Below are 21,761 nucleotides of genomic sequence, written 5' to 3'. Positions count from 1 at the left end.
GTAGGGTGGTTTGAGTAGCAATGTCTCCATAGAGTGGGATGTCTCTTTTTGAGCGACACGTTTCTTGTGAGAATCGCATTCTCGGTGTCTTTTGACGTCGTATTCACCGCCATGTGAAATTGAAAAATTACTATTGCAAAGATTGCAAAAAACTCCCTCTGAGTGTCGCCCTGCACTGGCTTCACCCACGGGTAAGTGTCTTCCCAGTCTTTGTTGTATGTGCTTCTTATTTTCTTCTTAGCTGTAGTTTCAGTTTCCTCCATTTTCCATTGGGGGGGGGGCGGGGGCGGGGGTGTGTGTGAGTGAGTTACTCTCATTGGTTAACACTTGACCAGCACCCGCCGTGTGTTACAGTTTGATTGCCAGCAAACACACCCCCGTGATGATAGCCTTCCCTGCTTTCTCAACAGCCATTGGATAAATCTGATTTTAAGAAAAGAATTTTAGCCTATCAAAATTAAATATGCGGGACATGGTCTCAATTTGCGGCGGGACGCACCAAAAACATAGGCGGAGTTTGACATTTGCGCTTGGGGGGGCAAACCTTTTTTACTGACGTCAGTACACAGTCCCAACTATTGCATGGGGTGCTACGGATACAGTAGCAATAAAGCCAGCGCTCACCGCACTGAGTATGACTTTTCCATGCCCGCCGTACACACACACTCATATGGAAGGGGCGGTCTCTCCCCCCAACAACAGTGCATTACATAACTGTACAACTTATCATAACTGTGCACATCTTATACTTATTTGACAACTACTATATCCCTTGGTTACTTGAACACGCTACAATATTATTAACCAGTGTCCTACCTTATTAAAATATTGATATACGAAATATTTGTATTGGAACAGTTTTCGACGTAGTAATGCTGTAACATATTTCAGCAACTAGGGGGGGCAATGCACCCCCTGATCCCCCGCAAAATCCGCCTATGACCAAAAGTCGTGAAAATGCTGTGCAGTCCCGCGCAAAGCGGGACATCTGGTCACCCTACCAGCGGGCCGTTGACGACCGGGCTCGGACGTCGGCACACTAATCAGATTTAATTTTTTTAATGGAACTTCATATCAAAAAGGTTGCCGACCCCTGCTTTATAGCATAACGTTAGCATTTTGCTTCTGACGATTAGATTTATGATTAGAAAATTATAAAAGTAGGGTAGACGTGGATATTATCCGGCTGAACAAAACGTGTATCAAACAGGTTCGTTTTCCACAGACCTTATTTCGAGGTATTTTCCAAAATCCTATGGAGAAACCCCATTGCTTTTTTGTCGAGGGAACCCATGCACAGTTTACTTCCGGGTAAATACGTCATCCCTGCACCACTCTATAGAAGCGCGAGTGTTAAATAGTGATGTCACTATGTTACAGAAGTAAAAGAAGTCCAAGGGAGGCATTTCAGGCAGGTGGGGGAGTGTGGGAGAGAAACTCCCTCTGGAGGGAACACAGGGATTTTAGCTTTTGCAGACCATTTACATGCACAAAAACACAACACACCACAAAAAAGGGACAGCCCCAAAATGCATAATAGGGTCTGTTTCATTGGCAAAAGTCAACTTTAAAAACAAAGCTTTCAGTGGCTGAAACAAAGAAACGTCCTTGAACGCAGAAACCAAGTATAAATCAAGGAAAGAAAGGTAAATTACATTTTAAAACCCTGAATTCTTTATTTAAAATATGCATACATAACACTTCTTCTACATACAATACAGAACAGTACAATCACTTTTTTTGTAGTAACACATTTAAAACGTAAAATGGTTTTCTGGCAGAAACTGCCTGCAAGCAAACTAAGTTCCTACTGTGGCTTCTTACAGCGAGAAGCCAGAAATACTCCGATTAAACAAAGAAAGTCACTAGAACACCACGTCTGTGAGTAGATCAAGTTTGTGTGAGTCAGACATCTATTGTTGTGTTCCACTAGCGTGTGTGTTCTGTGATGGAGGCGCTGCTGATGATGAACAGGGTTCCCACGCTCCTGCACTTATCCACTTCAAAGCCTTAAAAAATAATATTCTGTTGAAGCGGTTTGGAAAATATGTCACGAAATGATCCATTTTAAATATCCAAAATGTATGTTTGGCTCCACAGTTTGTGAATTTCAGTCAGGAACATTTGGTGCGAAGCTCTGAAAGCTTTCTGAATTTGACAGTAAAAGAAAACGGCATGGGAACCCTGAACACACCCGACATCCTGCCACTCTACACAGCCGCATAATACATGCCATAACAAATAAATATACAGCACATCATAGAATATCATAGTAGGCAAAATTGCTCTTTTACACTTCATATTTTACAATTGTGTACAAACGTGTTTTGTTACAGATCCATCAGTGTTACTGTGTGTGTCAGCTCACTGGGGTGTGTTCAAATAAAAGGAGAAGGCTGGCAATTTTGTATTTATTTGTAGCATAATTCAATCTAATGCAGAGACCAAAAATAATAACGGTATCTTCTAGGAAGTTTTGTGTGTGTATCAACGCCTGATATGTATTATTCCTTCTGTATCACAGTTGCACTGGGTAACATATTCTTCATCACCTTGAACACACACATTGATGGTTTCTGCATTAGATTTTTTAACAATATAAAATATAACACCAGCCTCATCTCTAAAACACTTCACACTGAGCCGTGATGTTGAAGGTAAAGCAATACATCAGAGTGTCTCTTTAAACATTATATCTCCATTTGTAGTAAATCCAAACAAACGCCATTAAACTCAGAACATGTAACTAAACCAAACCAAGTGAAATTCATATGCTGTTTGTAAGCAGGAAAAGATGAATCAAAGAGTAAATACTGAAGGGAAAAATAAAGATACAAATCCACTGATGGCATGAGGGAAACTACAGAGATCCTCTGTGTTGACAGAAGGTCCCTTGAACTCTACAGGTTTCCACACATTAGCTGCTGCTTACTCTCAGAAGGCATCGACACAGCGGATTGAAGAGATGAAGCAGGACGTATGAATGAAAGAAAAGACAAGGATATTAAGATTCTCTTCAAGTGGGTGCATCCATCAAATGTTTGGATGGTTCAAATCTCTAAATAGGTTCTGCAGGTGAGGAGGGAAAGGGGTTCTGCTGCTTGGTGTGAGCAGCTCATAGAAAACAAACCTAGAACACACCGTCCACAAGGCGCCGCTATGTCACAGCCTAGCACAAGTCAGTAAACTACTCATGAATAAATAATGTAGTTGATAATAAATAAGAGAAGGTTGGTGGTCCTGGGTGGTGGAGAGGGAGGAGGAGGAGGAGGAGGAGGAGGAGGAGGAGGAGGAGGAGGAGGAGGAGGAGGAGGAGGAGGAGGAGGAGGAGGAGGAGGAGGAGGAGGAGGAGGAGGAGGAGGAGGAGGAGGAGGAGGAGGAGGAGGAGGAGGAGGAGGAGGTGGTGGTGATGATGGTCAGAGCTTCATGTGTCCGGCTCTGCTCTGGATGATGTGCCTGCTCTGACATCTCTGTGTGGTGACATCCTGACATGCAGCACCGCGGGCCGTCTCCAGGAAGCTGCTGCCTGACGACGGGAGCACTTCCTGCTTCATCAGTTCAAAGAGTTCAGAGTCTCAATGCTCCTCAGGCTCAGCGCACACCATCAGCTGTCCATGCTGCTACAATCTGACGGAGCGGGAGACAGAGGAGGCGTCATCATCATCATCATCACCACCATCATCATCATGACTACCACCATCATCATCATCATCATCACCACCACCATCATCATCACCACCACCACTATCATCATCATCATCATCATCATGACCACCACCATCATCATCATCATCATCACCACCACCATCATCACCACATAATCACCACCACCACTATCATCATCATCATCATCATCATCATCATGACCACCACCATCATCATCATCATCATCACCACCACCATCATCACCACATAATCACCACCACCATCATCATCATCATCATCATCATCATCATCATCACCACCACCACCACCACCATCATCATCATCATCATCATCATCACCACCACCACCACCACCACCACCACCACCACCACCACCACCACCATCATCATCATCATCATCATCATCATCATCATCATCATCATCACCACCACCACCACCACCATCATTCATAATAAGTACACACACTAGTTTTCGTGTTCTTACCATTGAGGCCGTCTGCCTCCTGGACATCCAGGAAGGGGGCGGGGCCCCAGATGCGGACGGTCCCATCGTCAGAGGCGCTGGCCAGCAGCCCGGGCAGGACAGGGTTCCAGCTCACACAGTTGACGGTGCGGGTGTGCCCCGTCAGCTCAGCGATGGGCAGCTCGCTGCGCCGGTGCCAGATGTAAACTTTGTGATCTGAGGAGGGGCAGGACAGGCTGTCAGCTGATTGGAGTTTCACTCACTTAAATCATCACTAGCAATTATGTACATGAAAATACGTTTTCATGTGGAGTACTGCTCAGGATGAACATTGCTTCACCATAGTGATGAGATGAATGTTTGGCTGTATGTTTAATACTTGGGAATTTCTAATTCAGTAATTCCACAACATTTTTTTTACTTTTAAACTTTATTTTTAACTTGAACATTTCAGTGTCAATTTGTGCCCATTGACTTTATTGAGCATAGCCCAACCAACACCAAAGTGAAGGGGGTCTGTTAGCCCTGAAGCTAGCAGCAACAACAGCTCTAGCTTCAGGGTGGGCCACTGACAGAAAAACAGCTTTTCATGCAAAGACCCTGAAACATGATTCTGTCTTGCCTTCGCTGCCACTAGCGATGAAGTCTTCATTGTGCCCTCCGAAGCCGGAGTGGATGGTGTAGAAGCCCTGGGTCACGCCTTGGTACTTCCTCACCAGCACCCGGTCCTGCAGGTCCCATAGGTGCACTCCCTATAAACACAAAGACACATTTCAAAACCTAAATCTAACCAGCTGAAGTTCAAATGAAAGTTAGGCATATTGTGGTGCTCCTACTGTAGCATTATTATGGGTTTTATTGAGAGTCTAAGTCACTGGAACATGTGTTATGATTCAAGTTGATTTATACAAAATCTCCTATTTAAATGTATTCTAATATGGTTAGGTAGCTCACCTGAGTTGCGACATTGAGCAGAGCTAACCGTCCGTTTTTGGAAACAGTGAAGGACATTATGGGGTGGTCCTCCTGCACTCTGCAACCACAGAACACACACACATCACTACAGACAGAGTATTGCACAGGACGACTGCTTCAACACAGCAGAACAAATAGATTTGTCACTAAAAATGCATGCATTAGTAGGTTCATATACTGTATATATATATATATGTGTATATTTGTCATGTACATATTTGTACATGTACATATATATACATATATATGTACATATTTGTAAATGTACATATATATATGCATATATATGTACATATTTGTACATGTACATATATATATGCATATATATGTACATATTTGTACATGTACATATATATATATATAATATCCACAGAAAAGACATGGAGAAAGAGAAAGAGGAGGCTGTTGATTCTCCACAGAGCGGGCTGCTGGGGACTCACATGTTCCTGTCCGTCAGGTCCTCAAAGTTGTATCCACGAATGCGTTGGTGTGTGTCGGATGCGAGCATGGTCCGGCCGTCATTCAGACACCACAGGCACTGAACCCGGACCCCTTCCCAGGAGTCCAACAGGTTCCCATCCAAGTCCTGCAGTCAGGAGCAGACAATATGCATTTTTTTAAACATAGGTACATCACACATCATTTCATATTTTACCTAAGGTCAATATTTTCATTAAATGTATCAGTTCTTAAAAACATTAAGACATTGTGCAACAGCAGGAACCATAACATTTACAACTTCCTGCTTTTTGCCACATGGCCTCCACTGATTATGGTTTGTAATATATGTCCAGCATGTCGTTGTGTCCCTGGGCAAGACACTTCACCCCAAATTGCTCCTGTAGGGATTGTCCACAGTACTGAATGTATGAAAGTCGCTTTGGATAAAAGCGTCTAACAAAAAAAATAAAAAATGACATGTAATGTAATATGTAATAGTTAGCATAGCATTAGCTTGTTTAGAAACTAGTTAACTTGTCACATAACACTACACAACAGCCAAAAGTTAAACGATTAACCTTATTAGCTATATACTAGTTAGCTAGCTCTCACCATTTAGTCAAATAGCTGTCAATACAATTGAAATCCTGACTAACGAAAGTGTCCCTACTTTTCCCTATTGACAGTCCAGTTTAATAAAAAATATTTCGAAATCACTACATTAACAATTTGCTACACACTATATTGAAATTCATGTGTAGTGATTCATGTGTCCTTGTGCCTCCCGTGTGTTCTCAGTATGATCTATACTTAGGGGAAACCAATAGAATTAGTTTAGGGCGGGGTCTAGGCAAAACGTGTTGTCGCCATTGTAGAATAACAACACTTGAAACACACACAGTCTGGAAAACTTCTACAGACACTTTGAAGTCTGGAAGATCTTTGTGTACCTGTAAAACGCACAACACTGCTCTTTCAATACATTATGACTCGTCGTCCATCTTGTAAGCCAGAAATTACACATTTCCCATGACATGGCTCACTTCTCAACTACAGTGTGTATCAGAATGTCATTTAAAATACATATACACATTCAAGCAGCATGTAGGCAATGAAAACATCTGTATTAAGCTTCTGTGCTTTACACACCTTTATAAGATATTGTGTGTGATGTAATTGCAGTGTATGCATAGTACCAAGTTGTGAGAGATACTCACACACTGGTAAAACTGGCCCCTCTGGCCCCCGGTGACGAAGCGTTTACCGTCGGGGTTCCAGGCCACACTGGTCAGGCTGTCCTCATGAGACTGACTCATCTTGGTGCGTAACTCCCCCGTCTACAACACAGAAGCCAGGAAAGAGAAACATGAATCAGACAACACACTCAGAGCACATCTCTCATCGGGTGAAACTGTTCCCCCTTTTCTCACTGCAGGTTGCCATGGGTTTGGGTTGAATGCAATGAGAATGCAGTATACTGTACCTTAGGGTGGTTGTTAAAATTGAAAGTCGGAAAGTCTAAGCTCCAACCCCCAGAATTCCTTCTATTAGTCAAGAAAACTCTCCTGGTGAATTGGGTTGGAGCTTAGACTTTCCGACTTTCAATTTGAAGGACTTCAAGGTTGATGTGGGTGTTATGGAAATAATTGTCATAGACGCCAAGATGTGACATACAGGACAAACCTTGATGTCTGTTTACCTCCTTTAAGGACACAGGCTGTTTCAGCCAATAATGTTATTGTTCCCATTCTGTGACCGGTCAATACTGGGTCACAGATGGTCTGTGTTGTGGGTACACTGGGACACTTCCTTCTCTGTATTTGTGGACTCCAAGGTGAAATCTTCGAGGTCATAAGTGTCCGACGCAAGTAACTCAGTGTTCCCACACTGTTTAGGCTATCTTCTCAAATATGTTGTTTACTCTCTGCGAAACCAGTTAGATGGGCTGGCAAGAGAGAGGCTCTCCAGAATTGACGTGGCAACTCTACCGTGAAGTCAGAACCTCTGACTCTTGGACTTGTGATGTGAATCCTCCGGCCGTAACTCCAAATAAACCATCATGTGTTTGACATCAAAGCTACTGCTCCTACCGTGTCTCCTTCCTGAGTCGGTGACTCCCACTGCATAGCTACACAGAAGTTTCCTCTACAGTGGGAGGGGTAAATGTTGTTGGAATTTTAATAAAATTCACCAGGAGAGCAATCTTGACTATCATAACAACTTCCAGTGGTTGGAGCTTAACAAAAATCTATTCGAAAATGTATATGTCACCAAGGACCACCCTACTGCATTTACAGGGTCCAGGTGCCTTATTCATTCAAAAGTAGAATTTAAAGGAAAGGCTCACATTTTACAAGTATGTATTAATACAAAACTCTCATACATATCTGACCACTAATCGGTATTCCTTGTGCTTATGCAAGTAGTGAAGTTAATCCTTCTTAGTGCAACTACACTGAAAAATATTTCCTGATTCTGTGCAACAAATTGGAACCAAAGCAAGGCTTAGGGAGTAACGGGTTACATGTAATAGGATTACGTTATCAGGATACAAATTAACTGTATTGCCTTGCAGTTAATTGAACAAACATGTACAGTAATCAGATGAATGGCATATTTGTACAAATTGGGGATTACCAGCAGGATTACAATGTTAGTAAAAACTCAAATACAAAAAAATAATTTTCGATTGTAAATATCTTGGTTTCAAATGTTCTAAGGTCTAACGGAACATAATTAGGTTACATTACTTTAATTTTGTAAAAATTAGATAAGGTTACTCATTACTAACTAGATAAGGTAATGGAATAAATGTTTTAAGTAACCGTCCAATCCCTGCACACAATCTAGACAGCTGACAGAGAGAGGCTGTACCTGAACGTTCCACAGCCACAGCTCAGAGCAGTCATCAGGTCCACAGGCGATCAGATACGTATCGTCAGGGCTCCACGCCAGGTACGAGACCCCGTAAGCGTGACCCTCCAGAGTCTTCATCAACTTCAGCTGCTGGGTTTCCTGTTGACCAACAGTTATACCAGTCAAAAATCACATTCCCCCTGCTCTGAGGTGACATTGATCATAGGTAACTTTTGATTACCGTGTCCACGTGCCACAATATGACCGTCGTGTCTTTGGACCCAGTTGCCAGTTTTGTGCCGTTGTTGGAGAACTTGCAGAACCAGACTTCATTGCAGTGTTCAGTGAGGATCTGCTGAGTGTAGCAGGGGAACTGCTTCCTAAAGAGAGCGATAAGGACACACAGTACCAATATTGTTATAAGACATAACGTTAGTGTTTATGGTCAGATACAAGGGTTTACCAATAATTGCCCATTTTCAATGATTGCAGACTTGATCAATTCTATTCTCAAGGGCAATAAAACATGATTGGAACTTTGAATATGAAGATGGTTATCGAGAACGTTCAGTGGACTTAATATTGTTTCCACACAGAAAGGAAACCAATTATCCCAGAATAGTCAACGTCAATCAAGCTTCAGAACTGGTTTGATGTGTAAATATGAGTGTGTTCCCAGCAGAGTGAGCGGGTACCGGCTGCAGGCGTGGTCCAGCAGCAGGGACACAGAGTCCAGCCCACTGTCCAGCTTGGTGTTGTGGTACAGGCAGCGCTCCCTCTGCAGCTCCACCGCCTGCTTCAGGAGGGTCTGCAGGCGCCGGGGGGGGAAGCATCACTGAGGGGGGCAGGTATGCTGCACACAAACACACAAACAGTAAAACATATCAAAGATTGGACACACATCAACACACATCAATTATGGCTGGGTGATTGATCGACATTTTATTTTGAGATATGACTCAGAAAAAGAGATACTTCCATTATTCCAATACATTGTTTAACCCTGGTGTTGGTTAAATTACATAACATTTTAAAAATGGACCAAAATACACAGGACCTATACACATGCGTTGGTGGAGAGGTGTGTGAAGTGAAGCCCTCCTCAGAGGTGCCCAGGAGGTGAACTGGCCCCTCCCCAGCTACCAGCCCACACTCTGAGTTTTGGTCTGATCTGGTCTCGAACCTGCAACCCTTCAGTTCCCAAGCCAAGTCCTTACGGACTAAGCTACTAGTCATGATATGACAGCTACAACTGTAGGTTGTTGATTGATATAAGTGTGTGTCTTTACCTGGCTTTCATACAATACAATTAGGTCATTTTCTAAACTAACCAGACCTGTAGCTTTTCTATTATTTGCCTTTACCCACTAAATCAATAAGCCCACATTACTGATGATGATTTATCAAATGATCATTGTGTAAATACTTGGTGAAAGCATCAATGGTTAAGCCTACAATGTCGAAGCTGTCCAGATATTTGAACATTTTCCACAACCACCATGAGGTTTTACCAGTATGTGATGTATACTGTATGTGTATGTGATGTACACAGACCAGTATGTGTTTACCAGCATCCACCCCAGCAGCTCTCTCCAAAGCATATTCCTTCTCCCATACACCCAGACCCACTGGCAGAGGAGGTGGCACTGGTCTCCTGCTCTCTCCCAAATGGAGCTTTTCCCTCTTCAAGCTACCTAACTTTACTCCTTCCACCTTTGAATTCCATGCCGTCACAGTAACCCATCCTATACAATTAACCATTGTTGTTCTCTACCGTCCACCAGGCGCCTTGGGGGACTTCTTGGAGGAATTAGATCATCTCCTCTCACTCATCCCTGAAACTGGCCCTCCCGCTGTACTTCTTGGAGACTTCAACCTCCAGACAGGGAAGATAGATGAACTAACATCTCTGTTAACCGCCTTTGCTTTCTCACTGTCTCCATCCCCACCAACTCATAAAGCTGGCAATGTCCTTGATCTCATATTCTCAAGGAACTGCGCTACTTCTAACCTCTCTGTAAACCCGCTTCACACATCCGATCATTTCTTCATTTCATTCTCTTTATCCCTTTCCAAACATAACAAACTAATCTCTTCTCATCCTGCACCTGTCCGCCTGTCCGTTCCCTCTCTCCCTCTACCTTTGCCTCATCGGTGCTCTCAGCCCTCCCTTCCTCTGACTCGTTCCAACTCCTGCCTCCAAACTCTGCTGCAGAAACTCTCCTCTCTACTCTCTCATCCTCTCTGGACTCGCTCTGTCCTCTCACATCTCGGCAGGCTCGTCAGTCCCCTCCTGCTCCCTGGCTAAATGACGCACTGCGTGCTAATAGAACCGTCCTTCGGGCAGCAGAGCGGAAACGGTGGAAATCCAAACACCGTGACGACCTCCTAACCTATCAGGCTCTCCTCTCCTCTTTCTCTGCTTCGATCTCTCAGGCAAAAAGCACTTTCTTTCAAGATAAGATCCATTCTTCCTATTCCAATCCCCAAAAAATATTTTCAATCTTTTCCACCCTCTTGGACCCTCCCAAAGCCCCTCCCCCCTCCTCACTTCTGTCAAGCGACTTTGTTAACCACTTTGAAAAAAAGGTTGATGATATTCGCTCTTCTTTTTCTGACTCACCTTTACTCACCGCTGGGTCACCAGACCTTCCTTCCACCAACACACTAACCTCCTTTTCCCCTCTCTCTCCAAGTGAGGTTCTTACCCTCATTACCTCTGCCCGCCCTACCACCTGTCCTCTGGACCCTATCCCTTCAAACCTCCTTCAGACTATCGCTCCTGATATTCTACCATTTCTCACCCATTTCATCAACACTTCTCTAACTTCTGGTCACTTTCCAAACAGTCTCAAGGAGGCAAGAGTAAACCCTCTCCTAAAGAAACCCACTCTCAACCCGTCTGATGTTATAAACTACAGGCCTGTCTCTCTCCTCCCATTCCTGTCTAAATCACTTGAACGCGCTGTCTTTAAACAATTCTCCTGTTATCTCCATCAGAACAACCTTCTGGATCCGCACCAGTCTGGTTTCAAGGCAGGTCACTCCACAGAAACTGCTCTCATTGCTGTCACGGAGGAACTGCACACTGCCAAAACTGCATCCCTCTCCTCTGTCATCATCCTGTTGGACCTGTCTGCTGCATTCAACACGGTGAATCATCAGATCCTCCTTCGCACTCTCCAAAAACTTGGAGTTTCAGGCTCTGCACTTTCCCTCCTCACCTCATACCTCAAAGACCGCACCTACAGGGTTACTTGGAGAGGGTCGCAGTCCGACCCTTGTCAATTAACTACAGGGGTCCCTCAGGGCTCTGTTCTTGGTCCCCTCCTCTTCTCCTTGTACACAAACTCGCTCGGATCTGTCATTAGCCCGCATGGTTTTTCATACCACTGCTACGCTGATGACACCCAATTCATTCTGTCCTTTCCCCGCTCAGAGACCCAGGTCGTCGCACGCATCTCTGCTTGTCTAGCTGACATCTCTCAGTGGATGTCTGCTCATCACCTCAAGCTCAACCTTGACAAGACTGAGCTGCTCTTCCTTCCGGGAAAATATTGTCCCACTCTTGACCTAACAATCAACATCGGCACCTCAGTTGTTTCCCCGACTCAGACTGCAAGGAATCTGGGTGTGACCCTAGATAACAACCTGTCCTTCATTGCAAACATAGCTGCTACAACCCGTTGCTGCAGATACACGCTTTACAACATCAGGAGATACGTCCCCAGCTGACCCAGAAAGCAACGCAGGTTCTGGTCCAGGCTCTCGTTATCTCACGCCTAGACTACTGCAACTCCCTCCTGGCTGGTCTACCTGCATGTGCCATCCGACCTCTGCAGCTCATCCAGAATGCAGCGGCTCGTCTGGTCTTCAACCTTCCTAAATGTTCCCACACCACTCCGCTCCTCCGCTCCCTTCACTGGCTTCCAGTAATTGCTAGAATCCACTTCAAAACAATGGTACTTGCATCTGGCCCTTCCTACATCCAGGACATGGTTAAACTGTACACCCCAGCGCGTGCACTTCGCTCTGCATCAGCCAAACGGCTCGCTGCACCCTCGCTGCGAGGGGGACCCAAGTTCCCATCAGCAAAAACACGTGGGTTTGTTATCCTGGCTCCAAAATGGTGGAATGAGCTCCCCATTGGCATCAGGACAGCAGATAGCTTGCACATCTTCCGGCGCAAACTGAAAACTCATCTCTTTCGACTCCACTTCGAGCGATATAATTACTAACAGAGCACTTATATACTAATAAAGGACTGGCTTATCTAAAGCCAGTTGAGTATCACTTGAAATGTTTGGCTCTATGAAACCTGATGTACTTATATGATTCTGTTTTCTTCAAGGTTGTGTCTTCCTGGTCGAATGCACTTATTGTAAGTCGCTTTGGATAAAAGCGTCAGCTAATTGCAATGTAATGTAATGTAATGTGATCCATGCTGTAAATATGACCCAAGACAACGTCAATGTCAACAATTACTGCTCTGTGAAAAGCTTCTGTTTGGTTAGAATCCATTAAAGGAGAACAATGTAAGTATACAAATGGCTACATGATGTTTGAAAATCATATTTACTGATAATGTTATCGAGATAATAATACTTTACTAAGATCATAATGGCCAATAGTACATAATAAGTGATGTAGAAAGCAGTGGATTTTAGAGGAGAGGCAACATTATAAAACATACTGTATGCACAATAATTATTCTGCACTGGTAATGCTGTTTAAAGTGTGCACTCACTCTGCAGCTTGTCCAGCAGCTTGGTGCGGGACGCCGTGCCTTTGCCCTCCCACTCTGCTTTGGCTCGCAGGTCCTCTGCATGACTGCACATCAGGTACCTGCAGAACACAGAAGGACATTACTCAGCTGCAGACACACTCTCAGCTGCTCACACACTCTCAGCTGCTCACACACTCTCAGCTGCAGACACACTCACAGCTGCAGACACACTCTCAGCTGCAGACACACTCACAGCTGCTCACACACACTCTCAGCTGCTCACACACACTCGCAGCTGCTCACACACACTCGCAGCTGCAGACACACTCGCAGCTGCTCACACACTCACAACTGCTCACACACTCTCAGCTGCAGACACAAGAGGCTTCTCAATACTCAAATTTCCCCTCCTCGACTCCCCTCTTCGGTTCCCCTCCTCGAGACTTAGACCCGCCCACAGGAGATGCGAGCGGAGGACCGAGGAGGGGAACCGAGGAGAGAGGAGGGGAAGCAGCAGACGTTTAAAGAAATGAGAACTCCTCTCCTCTGAGCGGTCATTTTAAAGAGACGTCCGTTCATTATTACTTGGCAACAGCTGCATCAGCTGTCGAGTGTTTTGTCATAGCGCTGTATCTCTGTTAGATCAGCTGAACATTGTTCCCCCACATATTTACTTTGAATTAATTGAGAGTGCGGTATAATGAGACAATAACAGGCTACAGATGCGGACACACACACACAAATATATTTATATAAATATATACAATTTAAAGTATGAGAGCACTCTCATAATAACGTAACACAATCAGAGACTGGATATATCCCCCCCTCTCTCTGGTCGCTGAAATGGGGAATTGAAATTACGGGCCAAAAGTTGTATTTACAAGTAGGCCTATTAAAAGTAAGCAGAGGACACCAAACCAACTGAGACCCGTCTGTCCGCCGCATTTACGCACTGTACCACACACACCTACACACTGTACCACACACACCTACACACTGTACAGCACACACCTACACACTGTACCACACACACCTACACACTGTACCACACACACCTACAGCTCCTAAAGCATAAGCCGTTGTGTATTTTATTATGTGAAGCAATGGTCTTAGAAAAATATCGACTCTTTGTTTGTAGATATCTACTAAACTAAAGCAAATAAAGAGAGTAGGCCTGTTATACTGAGTGATATATATTATACACACTGCTCTGCTTTCTGCACGGACCTCACAGCTGTTCTCTCTGGAAACATCGCGACGCGATGAAAGCAGTTTCTAAAATAATATCCAGGGGATGCATGCAGAGCTGTCATTGGCTGAGATAAGTCCGGCCGTGCGTCACGCCTCCACCGTTCCCGGAAATGCATCCGCGGAGGAGCCGTGGAGGAACCATCAGTGTATCCTCGGTTATAGCTCCTCCAGAGAGCCTCCTCGACGCTCGATGCTCGATCCTCGATGTGCATTTAGAGAAATGAGACGTCCTTCAAAATGGCGCGCTGAAATTCATTTCACACTCTCAGCTGCTCACACACACTCACAACTGCTGCTCACACACTCACAGCTGCAGACACACACTCAGCTGCTCAAACACTCGCAGCTGCTCACACAGTCTCAGCTGCTCAAACACTCGCAGCTGCTCACACACTCTCAGCTGCTCACACACTCACAGCTGCAGACACACACTCAGCTGCTCACACACTCACAGCTGCAGACACACTCTCAGCTGCTCACACACTCTCAGCTGCTCACACACACTCACAGCTGCAGACACACTCACAGCTGCAGACACACTCTCAGCTGCTCACACACTCACAGCTGCAGACACACTCTCAGCTGCAGACACACTCTCAGCTGCTCACACACACTCTCAGCTGCTCACACACTCTCAGCTGCAGACAAACTCTCAGCTGCTCACACACTCTCAGCTGCTCACACACTCACAGCTGCAGACACACTCTCAGCTGCAGACACACTCTCAGCTGCTCACACACTCACAGCTGCAGACACACTCTCAGCTGCTCACACACTCGCAGCTGCAGACACACTCACAGCTGCAGACACACTCTCAGCTGCAGACAAACTCTCAGCTGCTCACACACTCACAGCTGCAGACACACTCACAGCTGCAGACACACTCTCAGCTGCTCACACACTCTCAGCTGCTCACACACTCACAGCTGCAGACACACTCACAGCTGCAGACACACTCTCAGCTGCTCACACACACTCACAGCTGCAGACACACTCTCAGCTGCTCACACACTCACAGCTGCAGACACACTCTCAGCTGCTCACACACTCACAGCTGCAGACACACTCACAGCTGCAGACACACTCTCAGCTGCTCACACACTCTCAGCTGCTCACACACACTCACAGCTGCAGACACACTCAGCTGCTCACACACTCTCAGCTGCTCACACACACTCACAGCTGCAGACACACTCTCAGCTGCTCACACACTCACAGCTGCAGACACACTCTCAGCTGCTCACACACTCGCAGCTGCAGACACACTCACAGCTGCAGACACACTCTCAGCTGCAGACAAACTCACAGCTGCAGACACACTCACAGCTGCAGACACACTCTCAGCTGCTCACACACTCACAGCTGCAGACACACTCACAGCTGCAGACACACTCTCAGCTGCTCACACACACTCACAGCTGCAGACACACTCTCAGCTGCTCACACACTCACAGCTGCAGACACACTCACAGCTGCAGACACACTCACAGCTGCAGACACACTCTCAGCTGCTCACACACTCTCAGCTGCTCACACACTCACAGCTGCAGACACACTCACAGCTGCAGACACACTCTCAGCTGCTCACACACACTCACAGCTGCAGACACACTCTCAGCTGCTCACACACTCACAGCTGCAGACACACTCTCAGCTGCTCACACACTCACAGCTGCAGACACACTCACAGCTGCAGACACACTCTCAGCTGCTCACACACTCTCAGCTGCTCACACACACTCACAGCTGCAGACACTCTCAGCTGCTCACACACACTCACAGCTGCAGACACACTCAGCTGCTCACACACACTCACAGCTGCAGACACACTCACAGCTGCAGACACACTCTCAGCTGCTCACACACTCACAGCTGCAGACACACTCACAGCTGCTCACACACACTCACAGCTGCAGACACACTCTCAGCTGCTCACACACACTCACAGCTGCAGACACACTCACAGCTGCTCACACACTCTCAGCTGCAGACACACTCACAGCTGCTCACACACTCTCAGCTGCTCACACATTCACAGCTGCAGACACACTCTCAGCTGCAGACACACTCACAGCTGCAGACACACTCTCAGCTGCTCACACACTCACAGCTGCAGACACACTCACAGCTGCTCACACACTCACAGCTGCAGACACACTCTCAGCTGCTCACACACTCTCAGCTGCTCACACACTCACAGCTGCAGACACACTCTCAGCTGCAGACACACTCACAGCTGCAGACACACTCAGCTGCTCACACACTCACAGCTGCAGACACACTCACAGCTGCAGACAGACTCACAGCTGCTCACACACATTTATCACCTTGTCAGCGTATCCTTCTGGGCCGGCCCTGTGCTACAACTCATTACAAATACTCCCTCTTCACATTTACTTCCAAAAACCAGCAGGATGCCTGTATTTAAAGAGGCTCTTTTTGGGGTTCACCCCAAGCAAACCAATCAGTGTTTTTCCGAAACGCTAACGGGGTAGTGTTCACCCCTCATTGAAACCGCTGTACAATGTTGTGCTAAACCTTGGCGCTTCACCTGGTTGCCTTAGCAATGCCTTTTGTTTAGACAGATTGTTAAGAAGGCTGTCATATCACGAGCTAGATTTGATAGATAAGGACATAAACACGAGTGAGCGAGAATCGGGAAAGAGCTCAATGGTCCGGTCTCAGGCTTCTGCTGACAGCGGCCACGCATCTCACAGCAGCTGCAGTGTGACGGGACCAGAGAGCGGTGCCAAACACATGATTCTAGTTAGGCCATTAATGAACACAAACATTTCCCAGATTGGGATCAATAAAGTACTATCTTATCTTATCGTATTAAGCAATCTTATCTACCTGTTGAACTAGCTAAACTAATTAGAAGTATTTATATTCTTCAGTTTCAATCATTTGTAGATACAGCAAGCTGCATGAGACATGCATTTAAATGAGTTTTAATAGTCAAATGTTTCTTTGTAACGCACAGTTCGTGGATTAATTATAAAATGTATTTAAATGTTTGGATATTTTGTTACTTTTTATTTAGAGAAATAAAGGGAAAATGCACAACTTAGTTGTTTCAAGAATTGCATATCTGGGTGTACTGTGCTGACAATTGTGATAGGGGGTACACATGTAACTAACATCGCACCACATTACACATTGTAAGTAGTGGATACTCTTAAATGATAACCCCGCTCCGTGGATGTTCAGTGAGAGCTCCCTGTGTGGACTGACCCGCTCAGGATGTGGATCCGCTCCGTGTTGTACTTGAGAGGAGTGAGCTCGGCTCGGAGCACCTGCAGGGCCTCCAGAACCTTCCCGTCCTCCAGGTACTCCAGGTACTTCTGCTGCAGCAGCAGGAACTTCATCCGCTGCTCAGTAGCACAAGAACACAGAGCAGAGAGGACATCAGCAGAGGCCAAGACATTTACCAAGACAGAAGGTTCTAGAAAACCAAGGTGTCTTTACCAGCAGACCATTACAGTGAGTGTTTATTTTCTAGTCAATTGAAACATTGTATTTGGTGATGTTGTCATTAGAACTCAGTACAGAACCTGTTGTTCTTTACATTAGTAATGGAACACACTTTGCACTGACTTGGAAGAGCAATGACCTGAATGCTTCTTTTGCTAGAGGTATACAAATATGCAAATTACTCCTGGTAACATGATATTTGGCAACATTTTCATCTAGTATCTAGTATATTTGGAGATGATTGACACCAAACTGCCTTTGTTTTTTTCTGAAAAAAGGGAACTTTTATAATGACAACTGCCTCAATCTAATACAAATAACCTACAGTAAATTGAGAAAAGAAGCAGCAAAACATATTTTGAAGTGTATTTGATTACAGATGTATTTTGTTACTGTTATTATTTATAGGATTGCTTATTTTAAAATGTCTTATGATCTAATTGTACACAACAATCTGGATCACGAACAGCTGTAATGAGTTCATGTAATAAATCGAATTACTACACAAGTAGACATCTTTAAACCCTGCACAGAAACTAGAGGGGATAGAGGCTTAAAGGGGGCCCAGCAGCTCATTGTTTTCAAATTGATTGTAACATTGTAATCCTGCTAGTAATCCCAATTTTTTAAATGTACCAGTATTAAGATTTCTTTTTGTTCCCAGTACTCCCCAGGGCTGACGATATACACTGCCTGGACATGTTTGATATGTTTGCTCACAGACGACATATCATCATTTATAATCATCATGTATTCAAATTGTTTTAAATGTAGTACTGACGCACTAATAACTGGTGGTCTCTATTATTTAGTCAGAGCTTCGTGCCTCTGGCTGCAGTGTTTGTGCACCATACATGACATGTTGATGAGACGGAGCATAGAGACAGCTGATCTGAGGACTGCTACTCACCACTATAGCACTGGGAGAATGCATCAATGCCTTCAGTTCATTCAGGTCACTCTCAGCCTGAATAAAGGAAGGGGGTAAGCATAAAGAACACGAAGAGGGACAGGTGTCACAGTCAGAGGTGGGAGAAGTACTCAGATCTTGTAGAAATACCAGATTGTAGGAATACTCTGTTACAAGTAAAAGTCCAGTATTCAAAATGTTAATCAAGTATAAGCATAACAATATACTAAGATTGGTATTATATATATGATGATATGCTATAATGATTGATCATGAAAGTGTTCTCAAAGCTGGTAAAGGTGCAGCTAGTTTGAATGACTTTGTATACTGCAGGGTAGCTTGTGAATTCACTCCAGGTGGAACTAAAGTCTGATTCAACACTTGAATATATTTCAATCCAAATATGCAAAGTAACTAAAGGTATTACATACATGTAGTGGAGTAAAAGTACACAATTTACCTCTGAATTGTACTGGAGAAGAAGAACAAAGTAGCATAACAAGTATCTTAAAAATGTACATAAGAACAGTACTTGAGTAAATGTACTTAGTTACTTCCCACCTCTGTTCACAATGAATAAACTCTTAAACCTAGAGAGTCACTGACTAACAGATTTGAAGCACTGTAACAATCGTTCCTACTGGGTCTAAATTGAGTGCTTAGATTACTGCTATAAAAAACTCAAAACAGTATGGACAGTACAAACGTCTCTCCACCTTGTCCCACTCTCCTTCCATGACATGGTTGCGGAACTTGGTGGCGGAGGGGTGCTCCAGTCTGCACCCTGACTCCTGCATCAGGAGGTCCACCGTCTGACTGGGGACATGAACGCAGCGGAGGAGAACCAATCAGCATCATGACGATGACTCTCTCAGCACTTATCATCAATTTCAATACTTGTCTTGAAGTCTTTTCATGTGACCAACTGATACATAACATGATTTAGACACAAACTTATGAAAGAGATACAAAAATGTGGTTTGAACCATTCCCATGCTTTTTGAGTTGATCATTTAGCCGACAGAAAATGAATGGTTGTTTGTACCATTATAATCTGTGATTGCAGCTTCTCTCCGTGTCATTTAGAATCTGTTTAATATCACTGTTTTATGTTCAGGCCTGGTGGAATGACACAAACACATATTTTAAGAAGTCAAGTTGAGCTCTAAAAACTGGTATTAAAAACTTATATTAAAAACTGGTCTTATTCAAGATGTTCAGAGATTCTACAGGCTGAAACATTACGAATTGAACCAGAAAGAAATAACTTGTTTATTAAATAATCAGGAAAATAATACTATTTCTGACTTCCTGTATCCTTCAACAGGTCATCTTATCACAATCTAACTATGTGCAGAATTCAATAACATGGAGTACAAACTTATTTAAAGACTAAGATTCTCACCCAAACTCAAAGCCAAATAACTTTTAATCCAAACTCAACATCTTTTGTTTTCTTAATATGCAGGAGCATTCTTTTATTGTGTTGAATATATTGACCAGTCTTTATTTAATGGGCCTGGCGTTCTATTGTGTTGAACAAACAGGAAGCGAACTCCATAGAAAACGTAAATCCTGTGCCTGTCTCATCCACTGCGAGCACAGTCCTGCAGTGTAGAGTGAAAACAATGGGAATGCATTTGTTATGTAAAAGACAAATTCACCTACGAGCACATCATTGACATCGTATTTAATTATATTTATATTGTTATGGCTGCATCAAACTGTGTGATGGTTCGGCAGGGTGGGGGGTGACTCGGTTCTGTTTCTCACTCACTTGAGCCCCAGGTCGTGGAGATGCTGTCCGATGAGCCTGATGACGTCCTCCTCGCACTGAGACAGGCGCTTCTTCTTCCTAGTGTCCACCGTGCTGTTGCTGGACTCCGGCGGTGCTGACACTCCGTTGTTGTTGACAGTGTTTCCATTGTTAGTCACCGACTCCAGCCCGTTGGAGTGAGCCTCTCCGGTGGAGGACGACTCGCCGTTCTGCGCACCGTTTCGGCAGGACAGTTCTGAGTCTTGGTCCTGTCCTGCCCCGTCCCCCTGCATGTTACCGCGGGTTATGCGGGTATGTAGGCTATATAAAAACGAATGACAGGCGCAATGTGAGCCCGCGGGGATAACACCGGTGCTGCCGCCGACAGGCCCACTGACCCAGATGCAGCCCTGCCTGCCCTGCTCCCCCTGCGACCGACTCTCCGGGTCTGGAGCGGCGGTGGCGGAGACGGTAACCCCGGTGTTCGACTCGGACGACGAGGAAACAGAGGTCTAAGTTATTCCGAGAGCCACATTTTGACGAGATTCTGTGTTATCTGGCGCTGTCAGGGAGCGTTAAAGCCGTGCTAAGTTAATGTGGCAGAGCTTGTTATTGTTGCTCTAAGACAGCTGCAGCCCTGACATACGCAGTGACGTCAGCGGAAATTCCTCCACGTCTTTTTGCGCGCGCTGCGTCGCCGCTAGGGGCGCTGTCCCTCTCATTTGGCTTACCTTTAAAAATGGTGACCAAACAATGAACACATGAGCACAGACTACAGTTTAAAAGATCACAAAGTAAAATCAGAGCTAACATAAATTGCTCAATTTTCGTTTAATAAAAGTTAAGCTCAAACACGCTATGTTATGAACATAGGGTCACCTACTGAATAAAAAAAAATTTAAGAACCAAAGAAAGTGAAAACCATTATTAATATTCAGGCAGAAGGCGTATAGATTCCACCCTAAAGTATGGGCCTACACAACAATGTGAGGGACTGACAAAGCAAATATAAAATCTGCAACTTTCACAAAAAAGACAATATGCTCTAGTAGCCTACATATTGTTCTCTATTTAAAATGTTGTGTAGCATTGTAGTGGTGCTAGTAATCCATAATGTCAATGTGACATTCTTTTTTTAATTCAGGACGTGAACCTATGTTCATAAAATAGTGTGTGTGAGCTGAACTGTGTGTATTAAACTAAAACAGAGCATTTCTTTTCAGATTTCATTTCTGCTTCTT

The 21,761-nt window shown here is 44.7% G+C and overlaps 1 protein-coding gene across 1 annotated transcript; it reads right to left on the bottom strand.

Annotated features, from left to right (window-relative positions):
- Positions 1–1,651: 1,651 nt before the first annotated feature.
- Positions 1,652–21,175, bottom strand: wdr26a (WD repeat domain 26a). The gene is given in 15 exon segments (XM_034228686.1): positions 1,652–3,627; positions 4,150–4,344; positions 4,751–4,880; positions 5,083–5,161; positions 5,544–5,689; positions 6,762–6,881; positions 8,419–8,559; positions 8,642–8,780; positions 9,096–9,226; positions 9,228–9,253; positions 13,148–13,245; positions 17,615–17,751; positions 18,765–18,821; positions 19,481–19,580; positions 20,542–21,175. Coding segments are annotated over 15 exon segments (1,794 nt in total). The 5' UTR covers positions 20,814–21,175; the 3' UTR covers positions 1,652–3,604.
- Positions 21,176–21,761: the final 586 nt, after the last annotated feature.

Source organism: Gymnodraco acuticeps, unplaced genomic scaffold (genome assembly GCF_902827175.1).
Source record: "Gymnodraco acuticeps unplaced genomic scaffold, fGymAcu1.1, whole genome shotgun sequence".
Taxonomy (NCBI): domain Eukaryota; kingdom Metazoa; phylum Chordata; class Actinopteri; order Perciformes; family Bathydraconidae; genus Gymnodraco; species Gymnodraco acuticeps.
Note: the sequence above shows the minus strand (reverse complement) of the source record. Positions and strands in the feature narration are given on the sequence as shown.